Consider the following 19,593-nt stretch of genomic DNA (forward strand, 5'->3'; position numbering starts at 1 on the left):
AAGAAAAGACCTCACAAAAAATGAGGTCAACAATCATCATGAATGGTGACTGAATCCAATTTCACACTTAAAAATCTTTGAACAATTTTTTAAGTGTTTGGACACATATCAAGGCATAACGGCCATGTTCGACACAAACATAAGCCATTTGGAATTGTGTAAAACATATTTTGTAATAATGGTGATGGTTAACTGGTTTGGTCTAATTTTAAATACAAATCAACTTGGAACAAGTCGAACCATGCACACCACTACAAATAGGTGCCATGTACCTCATACATTCTTAAAAGCTTACCCTCTCATGGTACAAACAAAGAGTGAACTTCATTAATAATAAAAAATTACATATTTGAAAACAAACCAAGAAAAATGATAGTAGCCTATCATATATCTCTATAAATACACACACATAACTACATTTATAGACATGATATTTGTGTTTGAATGTAATTCTCAACAATCTTTACTTTTTTTTATTATATGATAATTTAATCAAGTAAAAATGAATATTTTGAATCCCAAACTATCCTTAAAAATCAACCGAACTCTAACCTTTTAAACAAAAAAAGTTGCACATGGGGGCATTCCACTCAGAGAGGAACCTGTTTGCGACACCATTTCGCATTCTCACTACTATAAAAAAAGAAAGAAAAAACCATAAAACTCTTTAGATACAATAGATTTTAGCCATGGGCGTCAAATAGAAAATGAGAAAAGAAATCATTTTAACTAGATGGATCACAAATTAATCTATCATTCAGTTGCTTGCATAAGCTCTCCTCCGAACAATGAACCCACAACATCCATGAAGCCTCATAAAAGATTTAGAAAATGTAGCTTCTTTTTCTTCTTTTTTTAAGTAGTTACAATATGTTCAAGCAATCTTGCTTGTGCCCAGGCTTTATAGCATCTACCGTGCATGAGAGAGAGAGAGAGCGAGAGAGAGAGAGAGACTACAATAGAAGAAATTAGCATTTTGTAACCATAATTGGAATGGGGGAGGCCAAAATAAAGTGATGTGAGCTCAAGGTTACAAATTTTGATGAATGTCGGATAAAATAAGAAAATAGAAGTTTACAGATTTTGATAGAAATTCATATTCACGGTTTTATTTGGCATTTGTTGTTTTAAGATGCATTTGGTGTAGATCGGAAAGCTTTAGGTTAGACTGTGTAAAATTGAAATTCAACAAAAATATTCAGGCCTTACTACATAATGTTCTAATCATAAGGTGGATTTGATCTTTCATGCCATAAAAATGAAAATATATAATAGTATTAAAAATGCCAATCTCTTGCTTGGAATTCAGGAATTATGGGTCAAACAAATTTTACAGTCCATTAACATACTCCATCATAATGGCACCATAAGGTGTAAAAAAAAATCATGCATGTAACATTCAAAAGCTAAAGTCACTTACTAGTATCATTTGTTAAGTAGCTCTTAATGTATCTCATGGCATGCCTGCGTAAGTTACATTAAAATATATAGCATATTTACATTTGCATTGATTCCAGATGACAGAGGAAAAGATAGTTTTCATGCTTGGATTTTTCAACATTGCCGTGCTTGCCTTTCTACTAAAAAGGAGCAGAAGCATAGGCAGTAGTGATTATGTAATACAAAAAAATAATTTCTTTCCTTCATATTTATGTAGTCTTTCTTGTTCCTAGGTATGATCCTTTAATAAGAGATGGTAGAATCGCATCAGATCGAATTATTCTTCCTTTTCCTTCATGCCATCTTCCTAACTCCATTCCCTGTATCTATCACTCATTGTTGGTTTAGTGATTAATATATATTCCATGAAATTTGGTTCCCAAGAATTACATGACTTTCAAATGTTGTTCCGCTTCTATGGTCTCTCACCTCTTGTGCCTTGAATTTCTAATGATAAGTAATGTATGATTGTTTCATATAGATTTTTGTTTCTTTTATTTTTCAATGACACACCTCGAATAGTAATTAATCATGCTAGCTTCACTAATGAGCTTCCTTGTGAATCATTGCATGACTTTTTTGCATCCAATATGTTGTTGACTGTACTGTGATACACCAAAAATATATGCATATTTAGACCTATATTTTATACTCATTTTTTCATATTTTATACTAATTTTTGGTGATATTACACTTTAATGGAAGTTATTTTTATGTTTTATTGCATGTTGTTGATTTTTAGAACTTGAAACAAAAAGGAAGCAAAATGATGGATTTTGAAGTCAAAATGACGTTTTTGAAGAAATACTCAGCACCAACGGCGCCCAGATGGATGCCGACGGTGCATACCTACAAAACAGAGGTCGAACTATCCTCAGCGTCGACGGCGCCAGGAGCAGCGCCGACGGCGCCATTTAACAGAGATCACGGAATTAATTCGCATGCCATTGGCGCCGAAGACGCCAGAATGGGCGTCGACGACACCAATGTCGGTGCAAGACCTATTTCTAGAAGATTCAACAATCTAGAAGATTCAACAAGGAAGATTCAACAAGTTTGGACGCTTTTTGAAGAGTTTTTGGATGCACCTATTGGAAAACCGACATTAGGCTCTATTTAGAGCGGAAATTGATCAGAAAAGACCCTCTTCGACCGCTTTCCACTCTCTTTCACGCTATTCCACATTCCCCACAGCCACTTAGAGTCCATTAGTCATTTATTTCTTTAAAGTTTTGAGTTTTAGTGGTGAGTTTAAGTGTGAATTCTTCTCTAAGAGTGTTAGAGAGGGAGAGAAATGATAGATTTCTTCTTCCTACATCATCTAAGAGAGACTACAAAAGATTTGTTTTGAGAAAGAGTTTCAGATAAGTGTTGTTTGTTTATTATTGTTGTATAAATTTTCTTTTATATATGAAATTTGTGTTTTGTTGTATCTTTCTCATGAAGTCTGAGTAGTTTTCTTTATCTTTCTCCCTACTCTGAGATATGGTGAAACGAAGAGATAATTTAAATGTGCCAATTTTAAAATATAAAATAAATTGTGATGGTTTTTCAACTCATTTCTTAATTTTCTTTTCGATCTGGTCAACTAAATTGTTAAAATATATTGTGAAACATATGATCCGGGAAATGGAGTATGAGTTATACAACAAGAGTGAGAATCATATTTAATTCCATGAAGTATTTCGTTCATAGAATTAAGTGCAAATAAATAGGGAAATATACTTTGTTGGGTGTAGAATTGGAGATTTTAGGGTGACAGACTAAAATCTTCAATTCGGTCTTAGTGTTTAAGAACTAAAGCGAGTGTTAGCCTTCAAGGGAAGGAAAGTGGGAGCTTTGGAGTGAGAGCAAGTATCCTCTGGCCTAACCACAAATTTAGATACTAAACCTGAGATTAGTCAATGAATATCTATAACACTGAATCAGGGTAAAGAATTAAAATTACTCCTATTTGGCACAATACATACTAAAACCATTTATCTCATCTCATTTTACCAAAAACTCATTGTAGTGGGAAAGATGTTTTTTCATATTAGAAAACTTCATCACATAAAGCATAGTTTAGCAGTTACTGTTTAAACTTTGCATTTTAGTTTTGCTAGTAGTTAATAATTTAGTTCTAATAATATCTCAAACAATTCGAAATTAGTGAGAGTAATTTCATTTTATTTTTGTGAATTTCCTATCTAATTTATCATTTCAAATTTAATCCTTCCTCGTGGGATCGATATTTGGGGCTTAAATAGAAAGTCTTACATTACTTGTTAACGATACGTATACTTGCGTAGAATCCCAACATAAATTGCTTAAATTTCTTATTCATAAAATAACGCATCAAATTTTTGGCATCGTTGTAAAACGGAGTCAACTTTATAAGTTTTACACAACTATATTTTCGGGATCATACCGCACCTCTATAATTCATAAAAATGCATTTAATATTTAACTTTTTTAACCAATAAATTTGCATCATCGAAAACCTATACATTGATAAGTTTCCTGTATCAAAGAGGGTGCAGCACTCAAGCTAATGCCAAAATAAGAACTCACACAAAAACCATTTTTCAGGCACTTATGTTTATTTGCATGTCCTTCAAATGGAAGGAAAAAAAACAAAGTTAATTCAGAAATGACGGCTCAAAATGAACATTATTAAAAATGCAGTTGACTTACCATATAAGTGATGATAAAATCAAGTCAGTTAAATCCATTCTACATAAATGTTTTGATATAAACATAAAAAAGATAAAATAGAAGAACTCAATATAAATCTCTGAAAAGCATCTAACGAAGCCTCAAAGAGATGAGAATAAATACATCTATTTTAAAGTGTAACGATATTTCTTTAGGTAGAACATTTACTTTCCAATTTACCTGCATTACACAAGTAGAAACAATCTATTCTAATCATCATCAGCAAGGCTTTCATCAGATGGTATGTTTGAGTGCCCACCAATATATGCAGAATCCTGAATAAATATATATATATATATATTAAACATACATATTTCATGGACGAACAAGAGAGTGAATCAAGCATGGCAAGCTTTTACCTCCATTTTATCCCAGTCCTTCAACTTCGAGCTTGTCAGCATGTAACCATCACGTAAAGGAGCCCATGCTGGTTCTTCATCATTGTTTTTATTAAAATGGGAAACCTGCATGAAGCCAACTAAATCAATATCTCAAATCAATGAATCCAAGCTCGAAGAAAAACTCAATTTGACTATGACAAATTAAACTACATATATCATATATTACTGTGTTTCTATAGTTGATTATTCATTTAAATAAAATGAGAGGCAAATGCTAGATGTTATAGAACTAAAAAAAAGTCGAATACAAATTTATAAAGAAATATACATTACTGAAGAAAAACATAGTTAGATTATTGACAAAAGAGAAATTGTACTAATGAATTTCAGCATCAAACATTCACTTGTAATGAAAAGGAAAAATGCTAGAATTTGCAAATAAGCAGAACTGCTAAAAAATTTTACATACAAATGAGATTTTAACGCAAACTTTCACGGAGTTATTGGATTGAAACATTAGAAACATTAGAAGTTGCGCTTCGAGAGTACAACTTGTTCTATTTAAAACTGAAAAAACAATAAAAAGAATAGAACCATGGAGAAAATAGAAGCACCGACCTTTCAAATTATGATACTCATTGACAGAGCTCTAACAAAGACAAGCACATCCCTTCAAAAAAAAAAAACATAGGCAAGAACATAATAGCATTTTCTAGTCATTTTACATGTTGAGAAGCGGACAAAGATTTTACATTCCTAAAAACAGTGATGCATGTTATGAAGGAATCAAGATCATTATAGATATAGTTGACAACCAATATAGAGAAAAATAAAGCAAGTGATTCAATATGAAAATTGAAATTATCGAATCAATTTTCGAAAAGTTATGAAGGAATGAAGTAAGAAGCTTGCATATTAAAGAAGGTTCTAAAGTAATTAAAACGAAAAGGTGATTTGAACAAATAAGAGATAGAATTGGAAAGTTTCATATAAAAGAGAAGTGTATGCAGCAGAGAAGAGAATGAACATAGATTGAATACAATATTTAACAAGGACTGCAACCAAATGCATCTTTAAAAAGGTTTGATAATATTAATAAACAAATTGATAGAAGAGAAACAAATATAATGCAAAGGATATTGAAAAAATTAATGCAAATGATCACAATGATAATTAACGTTTTAGTACTCCATAAATGAACATTTGAGCCAAATGAATGGCTGCTCAATGAAATCAGAATGAATGGAATTTCCTCAAAAAAATCCATCCAAAAATGAGGATAACGCTATGTTCTTAAGCTATGAAGAATGAAAATTTTCAGAGGGCAAAGTAATTATTACGCTTGGCTACATATAGGTTATAATGGCGTATACTACAATAGATGCTCTCAGAAGCGTATCCATGTTTACCAAACACAATCATTATATAACATATATGCTATGCATGTGCATGTGCAATTTGTCCATATGAAAATATGTTTGAAAAAACAAAAACAATTAAATTAAATGCAGTGTAGCCACCTTAAATTTGCAAAGCAAATCAGACCAACTGAATAAAAAAAGATGGTAGAACTCTGAATTAAAATAATGAAATGAGGATTAAAAAGAAATGCAGGATTCAATGAAGAAATTAAAGAAAAAGAAGACTCTGCAATACAAAAAAAAAATAATACTATTATCGCATTGTGCTCACAAAAAATGGGAGAAATATATAATCTAATTACCTTCGATGAGTTGATTGTAGAGGTGGTTGATGACTTCTTTAATTCTGATAGAAATGTTTCTTTCCTTTGTTTCGCCAAGGCTTCAAATTAAAAAGACAATGATAGGAAAATTATCAAGCAACATATATTTGAGATGACATCAAGACATTGAGTGGTACGGAATGTTGAGAAAACTGGAACAAGCATGGCCCAAAACTTAATAGCTGTCACAAACAACGGGACTGGAAAATGCCTACATTTAAATTCATACCATTAATCAAAAGAAACAAAATATTTGGCAAGACATCCCCACGACCATCAATATGATTTTCAGTCAAATCTACACTTGTTTGTCCCTTGGAACCTAGCAGCAGAAAATGTTTCCTACATATGATACAGTACAGGATGTTTCCCTCATGACTAATATTTGTGTCATTACATGTTAGATATTTCAAGTTCCATGTCCTAATTTGTCATCTATGATTAGTTTGGCATTTAATATTCAATAAATCGTCGTAATTTGTAATTTTCAATAAAACTTAGTTCTATAAATATGGCAACAGACTTGTAACTTTAGAGTTGAATTGGAATTGACAAAAATCTTTCCTTTCGTCTCCCTATAGTATTCTGATCCAGCTTTGTTTAATTCCATTATTTTACAATTTATTTATGAAATTTTAATTCTAGATTTGTTTATTTATAATAGGAGGATTAATTATCCATTTTTGGATAATTATAGGCTTAAATTTGAATTATGGCTTTAGATTCGAATAACTGGGGTTGTAATGAAAGTCACCGTTACATTTCCCCTCAAAAAGTACAAAAGCTTCATGTTTCTATGGCCATTGTGACAATCAATTAATATTATCATATTTCTGCAGGAAATACTTTATTCATTTTTAGATAGATTAAACAAACTTTAAAGCAAACAGTCAGTGAAATCAGTCACAAAACCTTTAAAGTATTTTCCCTGATTTATGGAGAGGAGCAGGGCCTTTGTGCTCCTGGCAAGTTTATGATGAAAAGTGGTAGAATCCAAATAATTCTAATGAAGTGTTACATAAATACCATTCAATTTTTATGCATTTACATATCTAGCACCTTAATTTCAATTTTTAGATATATGACACCATATATATGCACAAAAAGGTGTATTTCACTTATTAATAGTTAAAATGGGGATATTTTTGATGTGATAAGAAAGATTTGGGTGGTATAAATGTTATTTGGGTGGTATAAATGTTTAAATGTTAAAAGTAAAATTTAGCTGTTGGATATGTAAATATATAGAAATTAGGAAGTATGAAATGCCCCTAATTCTAACCAATACTGGCCTTCTCTACCTTGTTACTCAATCCATGGAAGTGATTGAATAAGCTGATTCCTTTAATAAAGCAAGCCAAGAAAGCTGTTAATAAAGCAAGCCCGAAAAGCCGTACAGCTCTAAAGCACTATTAGATGAATTAGTTGTATTTCTAAGAAAAAGGATTTAATTGCTGAACCAGTTTTTACAGCATGAAATTCTCAAAAGATATCAGCCTTAATGTCCAGTTCCAGCTTTCTGTAAGAAATCACTGGATATATTACAAGACACAAATAATTTGAATGGAATTTAGGAATGCACTTTAATATCTACATCCTTTAATATCTACATCCATTTGGAATGGAACCTGATGCTTGTGAGACCAAGAAAAGAAAAATGATGATACAGGTTGTTACAAATCAAACTCTATTCTTCTTTTTGTCAATGTATTGGATTGCAATCATATGTCTTCATGCGTCAAGTTAAAACACAAGAAGGCTTTCTGCAAAAAGGAAATATGGTAAAGAAGAAATTTTGTAGGTGGATATATAATATTATATGGATAGATTTGGAAAGGAGAATTTGTTAGTCATTTTCTCTTCTTGTCAGTATTTCCAACAATTAACCACTGCTGCTTTCTTTTATTATATTCTTCCTAAATATTTTGCAGAGAACTGCTGATGTTCAATCGTTAAGCATCCAAATTCATGCATTAACAAGCCACATAAATTGCAATAGATTTGAGATTTTTGGTGCTGAAACTTCAGAATGAATATCCTGTTGCACATGTTGGTATCCACCTAAATGCATATCTTCCATCTTTAAAAAGCATGCCAAAAGATATTTCAGGGATCCTTAACAAAGTACTTGATTCTCTTGTAGCAGTCAGAAATTCCACATGATACCAAACTTTCAGCTTCTCGTTCTAATAGCTGCTTAACCTTCCGCATCTTGTTCAATGCAACTATCAGTAAGAATAATCACAATCGAGATTGGCGTTTCAAATAGCTTCTCAATTTAAACACCAAAATTATGATAAGGTCATCAAAAAGCTGATTTCTCTAAATCTAGAGCATGTCAAAATAATCATATTCCACCATTAATATGTGAAATTCAAGTGCTCATACTTGGCTTCTAATGAGAGAATGCTGATTGAGACAGTCAGTGACCACTCCACTTTACATAGACACTCGTTATCTTGCAGAGGCTTGTTTGATAATATTCTTCTATCTTTATGCCAAAATCTTTGTAGTTATTATAGAGAAAAATTGGAAAATATGGTTTTATAGCCAAGTTAATCAAGCTAATCTGGAAAATCAATCAATTTCTGCTCCTACAAGGACCAATAGTCTTTATATGAATATGCTCCTAAGGTTCTTGAGAAGCTTCCTAACTTGAAGGGGTAAAACATCATTTTTTTTCATTTGAAGAATGCAAGAGGCCTTCTAGCTGTGTACATGTTTACAGTTGAGCCCAATTTAACATAAAACATTCAAAAAGGTTATTTTAGGAAGTTTGTTTGTTACTATGAGTTCACGTGCATTTTAAACGTACTTTAAAGTTTAAATTTATTTTAAAATACAATTTTTGATATGTTACTATTATGATGCACTTTTGACTTTTCATTTTCATCAAAATTTTCTTACTTGTTAAACCTAGCAACATGCACTAATGCACATGAAACTAAAATAAAACAGGTAGAATGATTTTACATCTAGTTATTAGTTTTTGCTTGTTTGTCTTTGTAACAAACCCAGCAGCAATACTCCGTTATGTTGCTTCAATCATTGACAAGCTTCCTACATCCTATTGCTATCACGGTCGTCTTCACATATTGTTGCTGCCTTGAATCTGCTTGTGGCACAGATGATCCATTGCAGGTTTTTGGATGTTTTGTTTTTGTCCAAAAATTAAATAATGGGAAGGTGTATAAACTAAACATGTGATATTTTCTGGCATGTTTCTCCATGTTTTTACATCTTTTTATAGTGATATTATGCTTGAAAAGTATATTTTTGCCTTATTTGTGCAGGGGACAGAGTGGCGTAAATTTTGAGCGAAAAAAGACGGAAATCAGCACAATAAAGAAGTTTCTGGACCAGCACACCCACGCCTCTCTCCAGGGCATCATAATCAAAGCGCACCCGCGCTCACTATAAAGCGTCCGCACCCATGGCAGCGCACCTGCGCACGACCACTTCTCAACTCGCGGCGCACCAGCAATGTAGTCACAACACACCCATGCCGGACGTGCTGGACTTATTCAGGCAAGAATTTTCTTGCCTTTGCTGAGCCCAACTATACATATGCTCATGAGGACGATTTTAGGGCATCATGGGCGGCTGTAAGCTATAAGAAAGAAGAGATTTTGAGTCTAAATTAGGAAGGTATCTCAGTGGACCTAAAAAAAAGGTTCAAGTGATAGTTGATTGTCCCATACCAACCACTGTTACATAACAAAAGATTTATTGACAGGTTCTCTCATATTACAATGTCTTTGTCTAAATTAACTCAAAAGGCAGTGAAAATTGAGTGGACAGATCGTTATGAGGATGCTTTTTAGAATTGGAAAGCTGTTTGATGACAACTCAAATATTGACGATCCCCTCCGAGATTAAAGGCTTCCAAATTTACCGGGGTGCATCTTTAAGAGGACTAGGGTGTGTGCTTATGCAACATTGGAAGATAATTGTGTATGCCTATAGGCAATTGAAGAGTCATGAGAAGAATTATCTCGGAAGCTAGCAGCAGTTGTATTTGCTCTGAAGATATGAAGGCATTGTTTATATGAAATCATGTGTGAAGTGTTCAGAAATCACTAAAACTTGAAGTATATTTTCACACAGAAGGGACTGAATTTAAGATAAAGATGATGGTTTAAGCTCATTAGAAACTATGATACAGATGTACACTATCATCCACGAAAAACAAATATAGTTGCAGACAGACAAGTGGCAGTGTTAATCAGATAATTACAAAACAAGAAGAGCAACTTAAAGATATGGAGTGTTTTCAGTTATCAATGTGACACCAAATGATGAGGGTTTTGCATTTTTGAATCAAATGTTAATTCAGTCAACTCTGAAAGATAAGATACAAGATGCATCACGCATGATGCCAAGTTTGAAAATTTATTAGACCAGGTGAAAGCAGATCATATGGAGAAATATGAAATTGATGAAAAAAAACTATTCATATATAAGAATAGAATTTGCATTCTTGATGGAATGATTTACGGAAAAAAAAAATGAATGAGGCACACTTTTTAGGATTTACAATACATCCAGTAAGCAATAAAATGTTTCAGAAGCTCAATGGATTATTCTGGTGGCCAGGATTGACGCGCAGTGTAGCAAAGTTCGTGGCAAGTGTCCTACTTATCAGAAGGTTAAGGTTGGGCATCAAAAGACTAGTGGGCTATTGCAACAGTTGTCTATCCCATAATGGAAGTGGAAGGGCACTGATATGGATTTTGTGATTGGGCTATCAAGATCAAAGCATGGTCATGATGTTATACGAGTGATTATTGATCGTCTGACCAAATCTGAACATTTCTTGTCCATTAGACAGATGTATTCTCTAGATAAATTAGCAAAAATTTATATTGATGAAATTGTTCTTGTATAGAGTCCCAAAATTACTTTGTTTTAATTGAGACAACAGATTCACATCTATATTGTAGAGAAAAGTTCAAGTTTTGGGTATAAAGCTGACTTTTAGTACAATTTTTATCCCAAAACAGATGGTCAGTCAGAGAGAACTATCCAAATATTAAAAAAAATCTGCTTTAACTTTGTATACTTAATCTCGATAGAAACTCGAAAATAAACTTACCTTCGACGACACTAGGTTCCAGTCAGTATTAAAATGACTCTTTATGGAAGAAAATGCAACACGTGATAGACTGAGAGTTGTTCGAGATAGATATAAATACTATGATGTTAAGCACCGACTAGTAGAATTTGAGATAAGAGAATTTATTTCTCTGAAATTCAGTCACATGTAGGTTATTATATGATCTGGAAAGACTAGGATGTTGAAATATGTATTGGTCCATATAAGACTTTGAAGATTATAAAAGTTACTTATAGGCTCACCCAAAATTACATATGTATGGGGTACATAATAAATTTCATATATTATTGCGGAAGTATATTGCTCATGAAGCTAGCAAGCTTGTCACATACCCCTAGACATCCAACCTGATCTAGCATTTATAGATAAACCAGAAAAAATTATAACTTATGATATGAATCAGCTCAGAAATAGAGAGATTCCTTTTGTCTGTGCATTATTATAGCACGGGACAAAAAGAAATGCCACATGGAAGAAAGAATCATAAATTAGAAAGATATCAACACATTTTCAATTGATGTATGAACTATGTTCTTGTTCTATAAATAATAAAGACGAAAATTTTATGAGAGAAGATTGTAATAATTATATGTAAATTTTAATTAACTTATTTATAAATTAAATAAACTAAAAAATACGTGGTTGAGACACCTACTTTCCAAGTTTCATCCAAATAGCCCGCACTAATGCCCTCGATCTTCACTTCACGCGAGCAGCTGAGAGGATAGAGAGAGTAGAGAGGAGAGAGTGGCAATCTTATTGTCGCGCAACCAAACAGTGGCTCGAACGGCTCGAAAGAGTCTTCTTCGAGCACATCACAATTGTCCCAGATGAGTGTAAGCAATGGAAGGGGAAGATCGAGCTAACAACGCACCTTCCACACACACAGGAATGCATGTAAGACGCTGGACCGAGCGTCTTTGAGCCGGACTCAAAGGGTGACGACACGTGAGAGCGAGCGTTGTTAGACAATAAGGAGGAAGGGAAAACCAAGAGGCTTTTCTCCTATTGTGCAGCATTTTTCGGCACCCGAGAAGCTCAACCAAACCCTATATACTTTGGAAGTTGAAAAAGGGGAAATGAACGAGGAGCCTGTGAGGGCTTTCCATCGTTTAGGTATAATTTCGAAATTGAAAATTAAATTTGTATGTTTTATGAGTTATGAAATTGGAATGAAGAAATTTCAGAAAATTCTAACTAAAAAAAAATTAATTTTGAAAATCTTGTTATAGGTTTTTTATTTGGGAGTTGAATCAATATGCATAGAAGAGACATCTCATGTATGAAATCAAATTTTAATGGCAAATTTAGTTATTTTGTTAATTTTGATTAAGATTTGGTTAGATGTTATTAATCCTAAAATTTCCTAAATGAATTACAATTAGGGGTGAACTCGATGAAAAAAACAATTAATTTGAAGATGTAGAAAATCCTCCTAGATGTAAATATTTCACAATCTATAAATATATATATATATTAAATTTAAATGAGATGAAAATGATTTAAAATTAGAAATAGACACATAGCAATAAATAAAAACATAATTAGATAAAAAGTAAAGTGAATGTCTAAGTTAGAATTAAAATAAAATAAAGATAGAATAGATAGAATCTAAATTATTCTCATAGGTGAGTCAAAACACTATTTATTTCTGAAGAAACAATAATCGACTATAGACAGTGCAAGTGAGCAAATATATTTTTATTTTGCAATTGTTTTTTTTTATTTATGAAAGCAATTATATTGTTTTTACAGCTTCTAGTAATTCTTTTAAAATGCAAAATTTGAAGGAAAAAAAAACTTTCAAATGTTAAATAGAAGAGGAAAAAAAATACAATACATACGTTGAGTCACCCCAGATAGTACTGGCAAGGATGAAATGTACTCATGCACAAACTGAAAAAAAAAATTAAATGATTTTCTACCTCTTTTATGGGTTTTGAAAGATGTTAAATGTATACTTTTAGGAAGATTCGGAAGGCAACTCCCTCAGACGGATATTGTAATTGAAATGAATAAACCTAATTAGAAAAAAAAATATTTATTGTTTTCTTATTACTACTCAAGTTATTTTTACTGCCTAGTGCATTTTTATAAATTAACAGAATTAATCTATTTAAAATTTTTTACCCACCGAGCAGTTAAACTAAAATCTCTAGTTGCTAACATTTTTAAGAAAAATCGCTGATAGAATAAATGGATCCCAGAGATTATGTGTACAGATGTCGAGGAACTCAAACTGATAGATATAATTCAGTTTTTAAATTTTTGTTGGTTGCAAATTTTAAATTCTTTACAACCTTTTTTTGTAAATTAAAGTTATATGAAATAAAAAACCTCTTGTGTTTTGGGTTAGATTTAATTATGAAAAAAAAATATTTATATAATTAGTTTTTCCTCCGCCCGATCGACCGCTCCTTTTGGTATTTCAAGCTTCCGGGCCGAGTCACACAAATAAACTAATAAAAAAAGAAAAATAAGAAATTATAGTTTAACAAGAGAAGAAAGAGACACCAAAATGTAATTGGTTGCAAGTGATTGTTTTGAAAGAAAGAATTTTCTATCTAAGCTAACGAAGCAAGAGTCAAAAAAATTAGTTTCATGAGGCTTCTCACAAGAAAGTATGGACAACAATGAAAATTCTCTCAACCTGTGAGGCAAACAACAATTAGAATTTTGCTTTCCATAGTTACTCAACCTAACATGGATCTTGGCCAATTGGACGTAAAAATGAAATATCTTCATTAAGAGTTAGAAGAAACAATACACAAAGCAACCTAATGGTTTCATTGAGGAATAAGGTTTGTCAACTTAAAATACCTTTGTATGGACTAAACAACCATCAAGAATGTTGTCCATGAAGTTTGATGGTTACACAATAATGATAGGTTATAAAAATGATACTATGATTCATGTATTTATCATAATATCATCGAGTTTTAAAAATGATTTATCACTTTTGTAAGTTAATGACAAGCTTATTGATAGACAAAGTGGGGTCGAAGTATCAAATGTTTAAAGAAAACTCCAAGCAAATTTTAAGAAAACAGACTTGATAAATGAAGATCATTGGAATGGAGATAATGAGAAATTAATTTTCCAAAACGACTTATTTCCATCAGAAAAATCTTACATGAAATGACACTTAAGAGATTTGAAATGTGGAATTCAAAAGTTATTTTAACAACCTTAGCTCAAAATATGAAGTCAAGAAAGTATAAGTCAACAACAAATGATATGGGATGATGTATATGTTGTGGATATATAACCAAAACATACTTTTGAGCATTATCTATACAATGGATTGCAGCATATCTGATTTTGCATACAGAATGAGTATGGCTAGCAAGTATATAGATGATCAAGATGAGAACCATTAGGAGGTAATGAAAAAGATTATGAACTATCTCAATGTAACATATGATTTATGCTTGAGTACACATTCGCAGACCACATGAATAAATAGCTTCTTATACAGTCATTTTAACTAATCTAATTTAATTCTGAACAACTGCAAGTTAATTATTTAGTTCCTTATTTACACATTATATAACCCTTTATGTTACCTTGGGTATTGATTCTATAAATACCATAGGATATTATGACTGTTAACAAATTCTAAATTCTATGCCAGCGACTTATCCTCTATTTTCCCTTTCATTCTCCCTCTCTTCATCCAATGTAGCATATAACTGTTCTAGGTAAAAAGATAGAGTTCATATTCATACAACATGATATATTGGTTCTATCATGAAAACTTCTTGTGTCCTTCATTGTTGTTATCTTCTTCATTTGCTTTGTTTCCTTGAATCTTCTCCTCTAGTGGCTCGAAGAACTTTTAGAATGTTTCAAGATGTTCAAGTGTTATCTGTTACCAAAATTATGTGAAGAAGACAAGTTTAGCTCAAAAAAGAAGGTTGGACATAAAGTGTTGATCTTAAAGAACCTAAATCATGAAAAAGAGTAAGAGTAAGGGTTTGTTCAGTACAACATTATGTCTGCTTTGCATTTCAGACCGCTATCACAGCACCATTTGAAGAAATACTTTCTTGCTGCTTTTTAGAAATTTATGTGGTGGGAAGCTGCTCTATTCAACATAACCTATTAAAGTGTGTTGGTTGTAAGAAAGTTGTTAACTGATTTTTTGGAAAAAAATGTATATTTATAATTCCCAGTGCAGCTTTTAAGAAATGATTTCCTCCACCACAGCTTTGCAACCACCTTTTTTAAAAAACTTCAGCCACCCCAAACATACCCTAATTGGAGTAGGAAAACACAAATTTCATCAAAGATTTCAACCAAAAAGTGCTTAAAAGAATTCTTCACTCATACCTTCTTATTCTAATATTTTTTTATACATGTATCCTAAATTGTATCATAAGCTATCTAGGGCAGCAATTGAATCAAGAGGAATCCTATTTGAACTCGGTTTGAGCACTTAATTCATTTGTTCAAGATAATGGTTGTTCAAGCTCAATTTGAGCTTGACATGAGTGGAATTCATATTAAAACTTTCAAACCTATTATGGAGCAACTCATTCAGCAAAATATATGACCCTCTACAAGCGATATTGTTAGCTTTATACAAGCAACTATTTAAAAAAAATGAGCCTTATCAAACCAGGCATGTTGAGCCTGAGCTTAAAAAATAAACTTTAAAAAAAAATACTATTTGCAAATGAACCATAATAGGGCTTCTTAATGAGATCGTTTATGTTTTAAACAATATTGTGCATGATCATAAATGAATTGAGCAAGAAAAAATTCAAATTTGTTCCTTTAACAACCAAATATTTACAAAAGTGCTCAAGTTGGTTCGATAAATTAATCAAATGATAATGAACAAGTTCTAATTGAACTAAATCAAGAACATCTCATCGAACAATTAATTCATTTGCATTCCTAATGCTATCCTCAATGTCTCAAAATGCGCCCATGCTTAATAACCAATAACAAAGTATACTAGAATATTATAAAGCTTAAAAAACTATAAAGAGATAAAGAAAAATCACATCATTTATTCACTAATATTAATTGATGATATTCTATTAAAATTTAAACAACACTTATCAACAGTATTAATTATAAAAAGACTAACTGTTACTGTCTATGATAAGAGGGAAAGTCTATTTTTACTTAGCAAACAATATTAAAAGAACACCATTTGAAGGATAAAATATGTGTACATCTGACTATACCTTTCACATCTTTAGATTTAGAAGGATTCAAGCCTTTTTGTGGATTTTGTGCCTTGTTAACCTGTCCAAAAGCAAAAAAAAAAGAACAATTTATTATCAATTCTAGAGAGCATAGCAAATACAAAAACTAGTGAGGAAAAGATATGAAACACGTCAATAAAACATATTCTAGAGTGCCTTTCTTACCGCATTAAACAACTTGACCACTGAAAATTCCGCGCGAGCATGCAAAATAAGTATTGTGATGTTAGAAAAAAAAATTAAAAAAGGAACCTAATTATCATGATCAGGTCTTGACCAAACACATTTCAATAGTATTTTGCAAAGCAATTCAAACTCAAGTATGAGTTGTATTATTCAAAATATCCAACTTTTTGAGTCATTCTTTGTTTTAATCTTAAATTTTGGAAAATGGCTGCTATTTTCATTATCATTTATTTATCATTAAAAAAAATGTGCCATGCAAAATGATTTTTACAACCTTCAATGGAACAAACCATGGTGACTATCATAACTTTGCAAGTGTTAGAAATAATTATAAAAATAGTCGTTAATACATACATATCATTTATTTATCATAAAAAATATGTACAATAATTATAACCGTCCATCCTTCCGTCCGTCCCTCCATCCATCCATATGCATGCATGCATAAATCCATCAATACATACACAATATTCATATATATATATATATATATATATATATAAAAGAGAGAGAGAGAGATGTGTGTTTGTGAGTGACACCACCGTGGCTCATTGGTTGGCAGTGTTTGTAAAACCACGAGGGTCACGAGTTCGAGCCTTGCCTCGAATTAGTGACATAGGGTTGGTTGGGGGTTCGCCCTCTAGCCAATCTTTAGAAATATATATATATGCATTAATTAAAATACCTGAATATTAATAATTCAATAAACATCACAATTCAAATTTTAAAATAATGATATCCATGATTTGATAGTTAGGTGCTAAAAAGTACTTATTGGTATTCAGTAGAGCACACCGTTGGTAAAAGTACCTCAACACCAATAATTGAAATTTTAAATTCTATTATCACAATTTGTATTAAACCTGAAATCTAGGCAATGTTGTTTTTACCATCACTTATCGTGTGTGCTTTACTTTTGTTGTTATGTGGGTACCATTCTTAAAATACCTAGTGTGACAAAATAAGGAGTATGTGATCTTACAATAAAATTTTACCAGAATTTTATATGCAAAATAAACATATTCTTGCCTCCTTTTGTCGCGATACTAATCAGAAGTTTCTCCTTTGCATCAAGAAATCCCACCGGTTTTATGTGTCCCTTTTCTGCAACCTGTTAACAGTTTAGCCTTTAAATCGGACACATTTTATTTATAAATAACAGAAATCAGACACCAAAACAAAATTGTCAGCTCAAACATTGAGTACGAACCATGAGTTTCTCATTTTTGACCTCACCCTTTGCCTTGTAATCAGCCTCCTCTTCCGCTAGCTTCTCAGCAACGAGCTTCTTGTGCTCAGATAAAACTGGTCCCTGAAACAGAATTAGAGTGAGAAAACCTTGTTTACTGTAAGCAAATAAACCTCATAAAAAATTACAAACCAATGGATCGTTCGTGAGATTCTTTTTCATAATCTTCATGAAAGCCGTTTTAAAAGCTCGACAACCATCTGTAAACTTCGTAATCCCCTGTCGATGAACATAACCTTCACCATGTTCTTCGTTCTCAGATCCACTATCCCCCTTCAAATCAACAAATCCCATTGGCTCTTCCTCTTCACTAGAAATCTCATCTTCTTCTATCTCATCTGCATCAGAACTATAAGCTTTGGCCCTCTTTTTATAGAGCTGCATCATTTTCTTGCTAGGTTTTTTAAACTTCGGAGTGGCGCTATGTTTTAGCTTCATCTTCTTGCGGTTTTTGTTGGCTTTTCCAGGATTAGGTTTCCTCTTCCTCAAGATAGTCCCCGCTTCTGGTTCCATTCTTTGGAGCTTGTTTGGTACCGGCTTTGAGCAGGATTTAAGCAAGCATTAATGGGCCGTCTGGCAACTGATTTAGAGCAGGATTTGGCCTAAATCCTGAGAGATAGTCAGTTCGGACAAAATAAAGCGGCGGATTTCATAAATCCTTACTGATTTCGGCCGTTAATCCCAGATTTGCAAAATCCTGTGAATCGGTAGATCTAGTAAATCCGGGACGGGCGATTCGAGCGAAAAGGAAGATATGAAGTTACCTTCCTCCATTTGTCTCCATGATTAGTTGTAGCAGCGGCGCGGAAGGAGATGAAAGATGGGAATTTTGGGTCTGTAAGCAGCAATCCCGCTCTAATTGCGACTGTATCGCGAGTGTTCGGTCACTAAGGCGGTGGTTTTGGACTAAACCGGGAGAGGGGGTGGGGACGGAGGGAAGAGTTTCGGGCGGGAGAGGGGAAAGTTTAGGGTTCAGGGTTTACGGTTTAGGGTTTAGGGAAGGTTCTTTGGGCGAACACTGAAATAAGAATTAATATATGTTTTGGGCGAACACCGGAATAAGAATAGCTTCGTATAGGTTATTATATAAATAATTTATATAATATATTATTATACAAATAATATAAATAATATATTATTTTATAAATGTTTTATATATACTATATTTTTATATAAATAATGTATATGATTTTCTTATTTCGAGCTAAAATAAGTCCAACACGAGCGAAAATAAGCCGTTCGTGTTTGATTTTTTTGTATTTTGAGCTTAAAAAAATTGTTCATGTTCTGCTTGTTTACTTAATGAACGAACCATACTCAAGATACTTAAAAAGTTGAACAAGAGTTGTTCACGAACAATGAGCATTTTTGATAACCCTAATAGCCTTCACAGACTTATTCTCAATAGGAGCAGACTTAGTAACAACAATAATCCTGACAATGGACTTAACTTTGTCAACAAACTTCTTTTTTTATCAATACCTTATTTAGTGAAGGAACTCATCATTAAACCGCAAATTTAATTCAATGAGTGGCTCTACAAATTCAACAGCCTCGGGCTTGACTACAACAACAGTTATATTTCCCAGCATCACGCCAAT

The 19,593-nt window shown here is 32.4% G+C and overlaps 1 protein-coding gene across 4 annotated transcripts in view; it reads right to left on the reverse strand.

Annotated features, from left to right (window-relative positions):
• The window catches only part of LOC110031228 (RRP15-like protein), a 37,725-nt gene extending 18,712 nt beyond the window's left edge, over nucleotides 1–19,013 (reverse strand). For 2 of the 4 annotated variants that reach the window (XM_020734330.1, XM_020734331.1), the window contains exons 1-9: nucleotides 18,757–19,013; nucleotides 18,125–18,601; nucleotides 17,954–18,055; nucleotides 17,773–17,854; nucleotides 16,723–16,742; nucleotides 16,537–16,597; nucleotides 6,202–6,281; nucleotides 4,497–4,601; nucleotides 4,318–4,412 (exon numbers count right to left, since the gene is read on the reverse strand). In XM_020734330.1, the coding sequence (XP_020589989.1) occupies nucleotides 4,347–4,412; nucleotides 4,497–4,601; nucleotides 6,202–6,281; nucleotides 16,537–16,597; nucleotides 16,723–16,742; nucleotides 17,773–17,854; nucleotides 17,954–18,055; nucleotides 18,125–18,505 (897 nt within the window). In that variant the 5' untranslated portion in view covers nucleotides 18,506–18,601; nucleotides 18,757–19,013 and the 3' untranslated portion in view covers nucleotides 4,318–4,346. The remainder of the gene's footprint in view (nucleotides 1–4,317; nucleotides 4,413–4,496; nucleotides 4,602–6,201; nucleotides 6,282–16,536; nucleotides 16,598–16,722; nucleotides 16,743–17,772; nucleotides 17,855–17,953; nucleotides 18,056–18,124; nucleotides 18,602–18,756) is intronic. The other 2 variants (XM_020734332.1, XM_020734329.1) reach the window with 2 other exon arrangements.
• Between the last annotated feature and the right edge of the window lie 580 nt (nucleotides 19,014–19,593).

This window comes from Phalaenopsis equestris, unplaced genomic scaffold (assembly GCF_001263595.1).
Source record: "Phalaenopsis equestris unplaced genomic scaffold, ASM126359v1 Scaffold000789, whole genome shotgun sequence".
NCBI classification, from domain to species: Eukaryota; Viridiplantae; Streptophyta; class Magnoliopsida; order Asparagales; family Orchidaceae; genus Phalaenopsis; species Phalaenopsis equestris.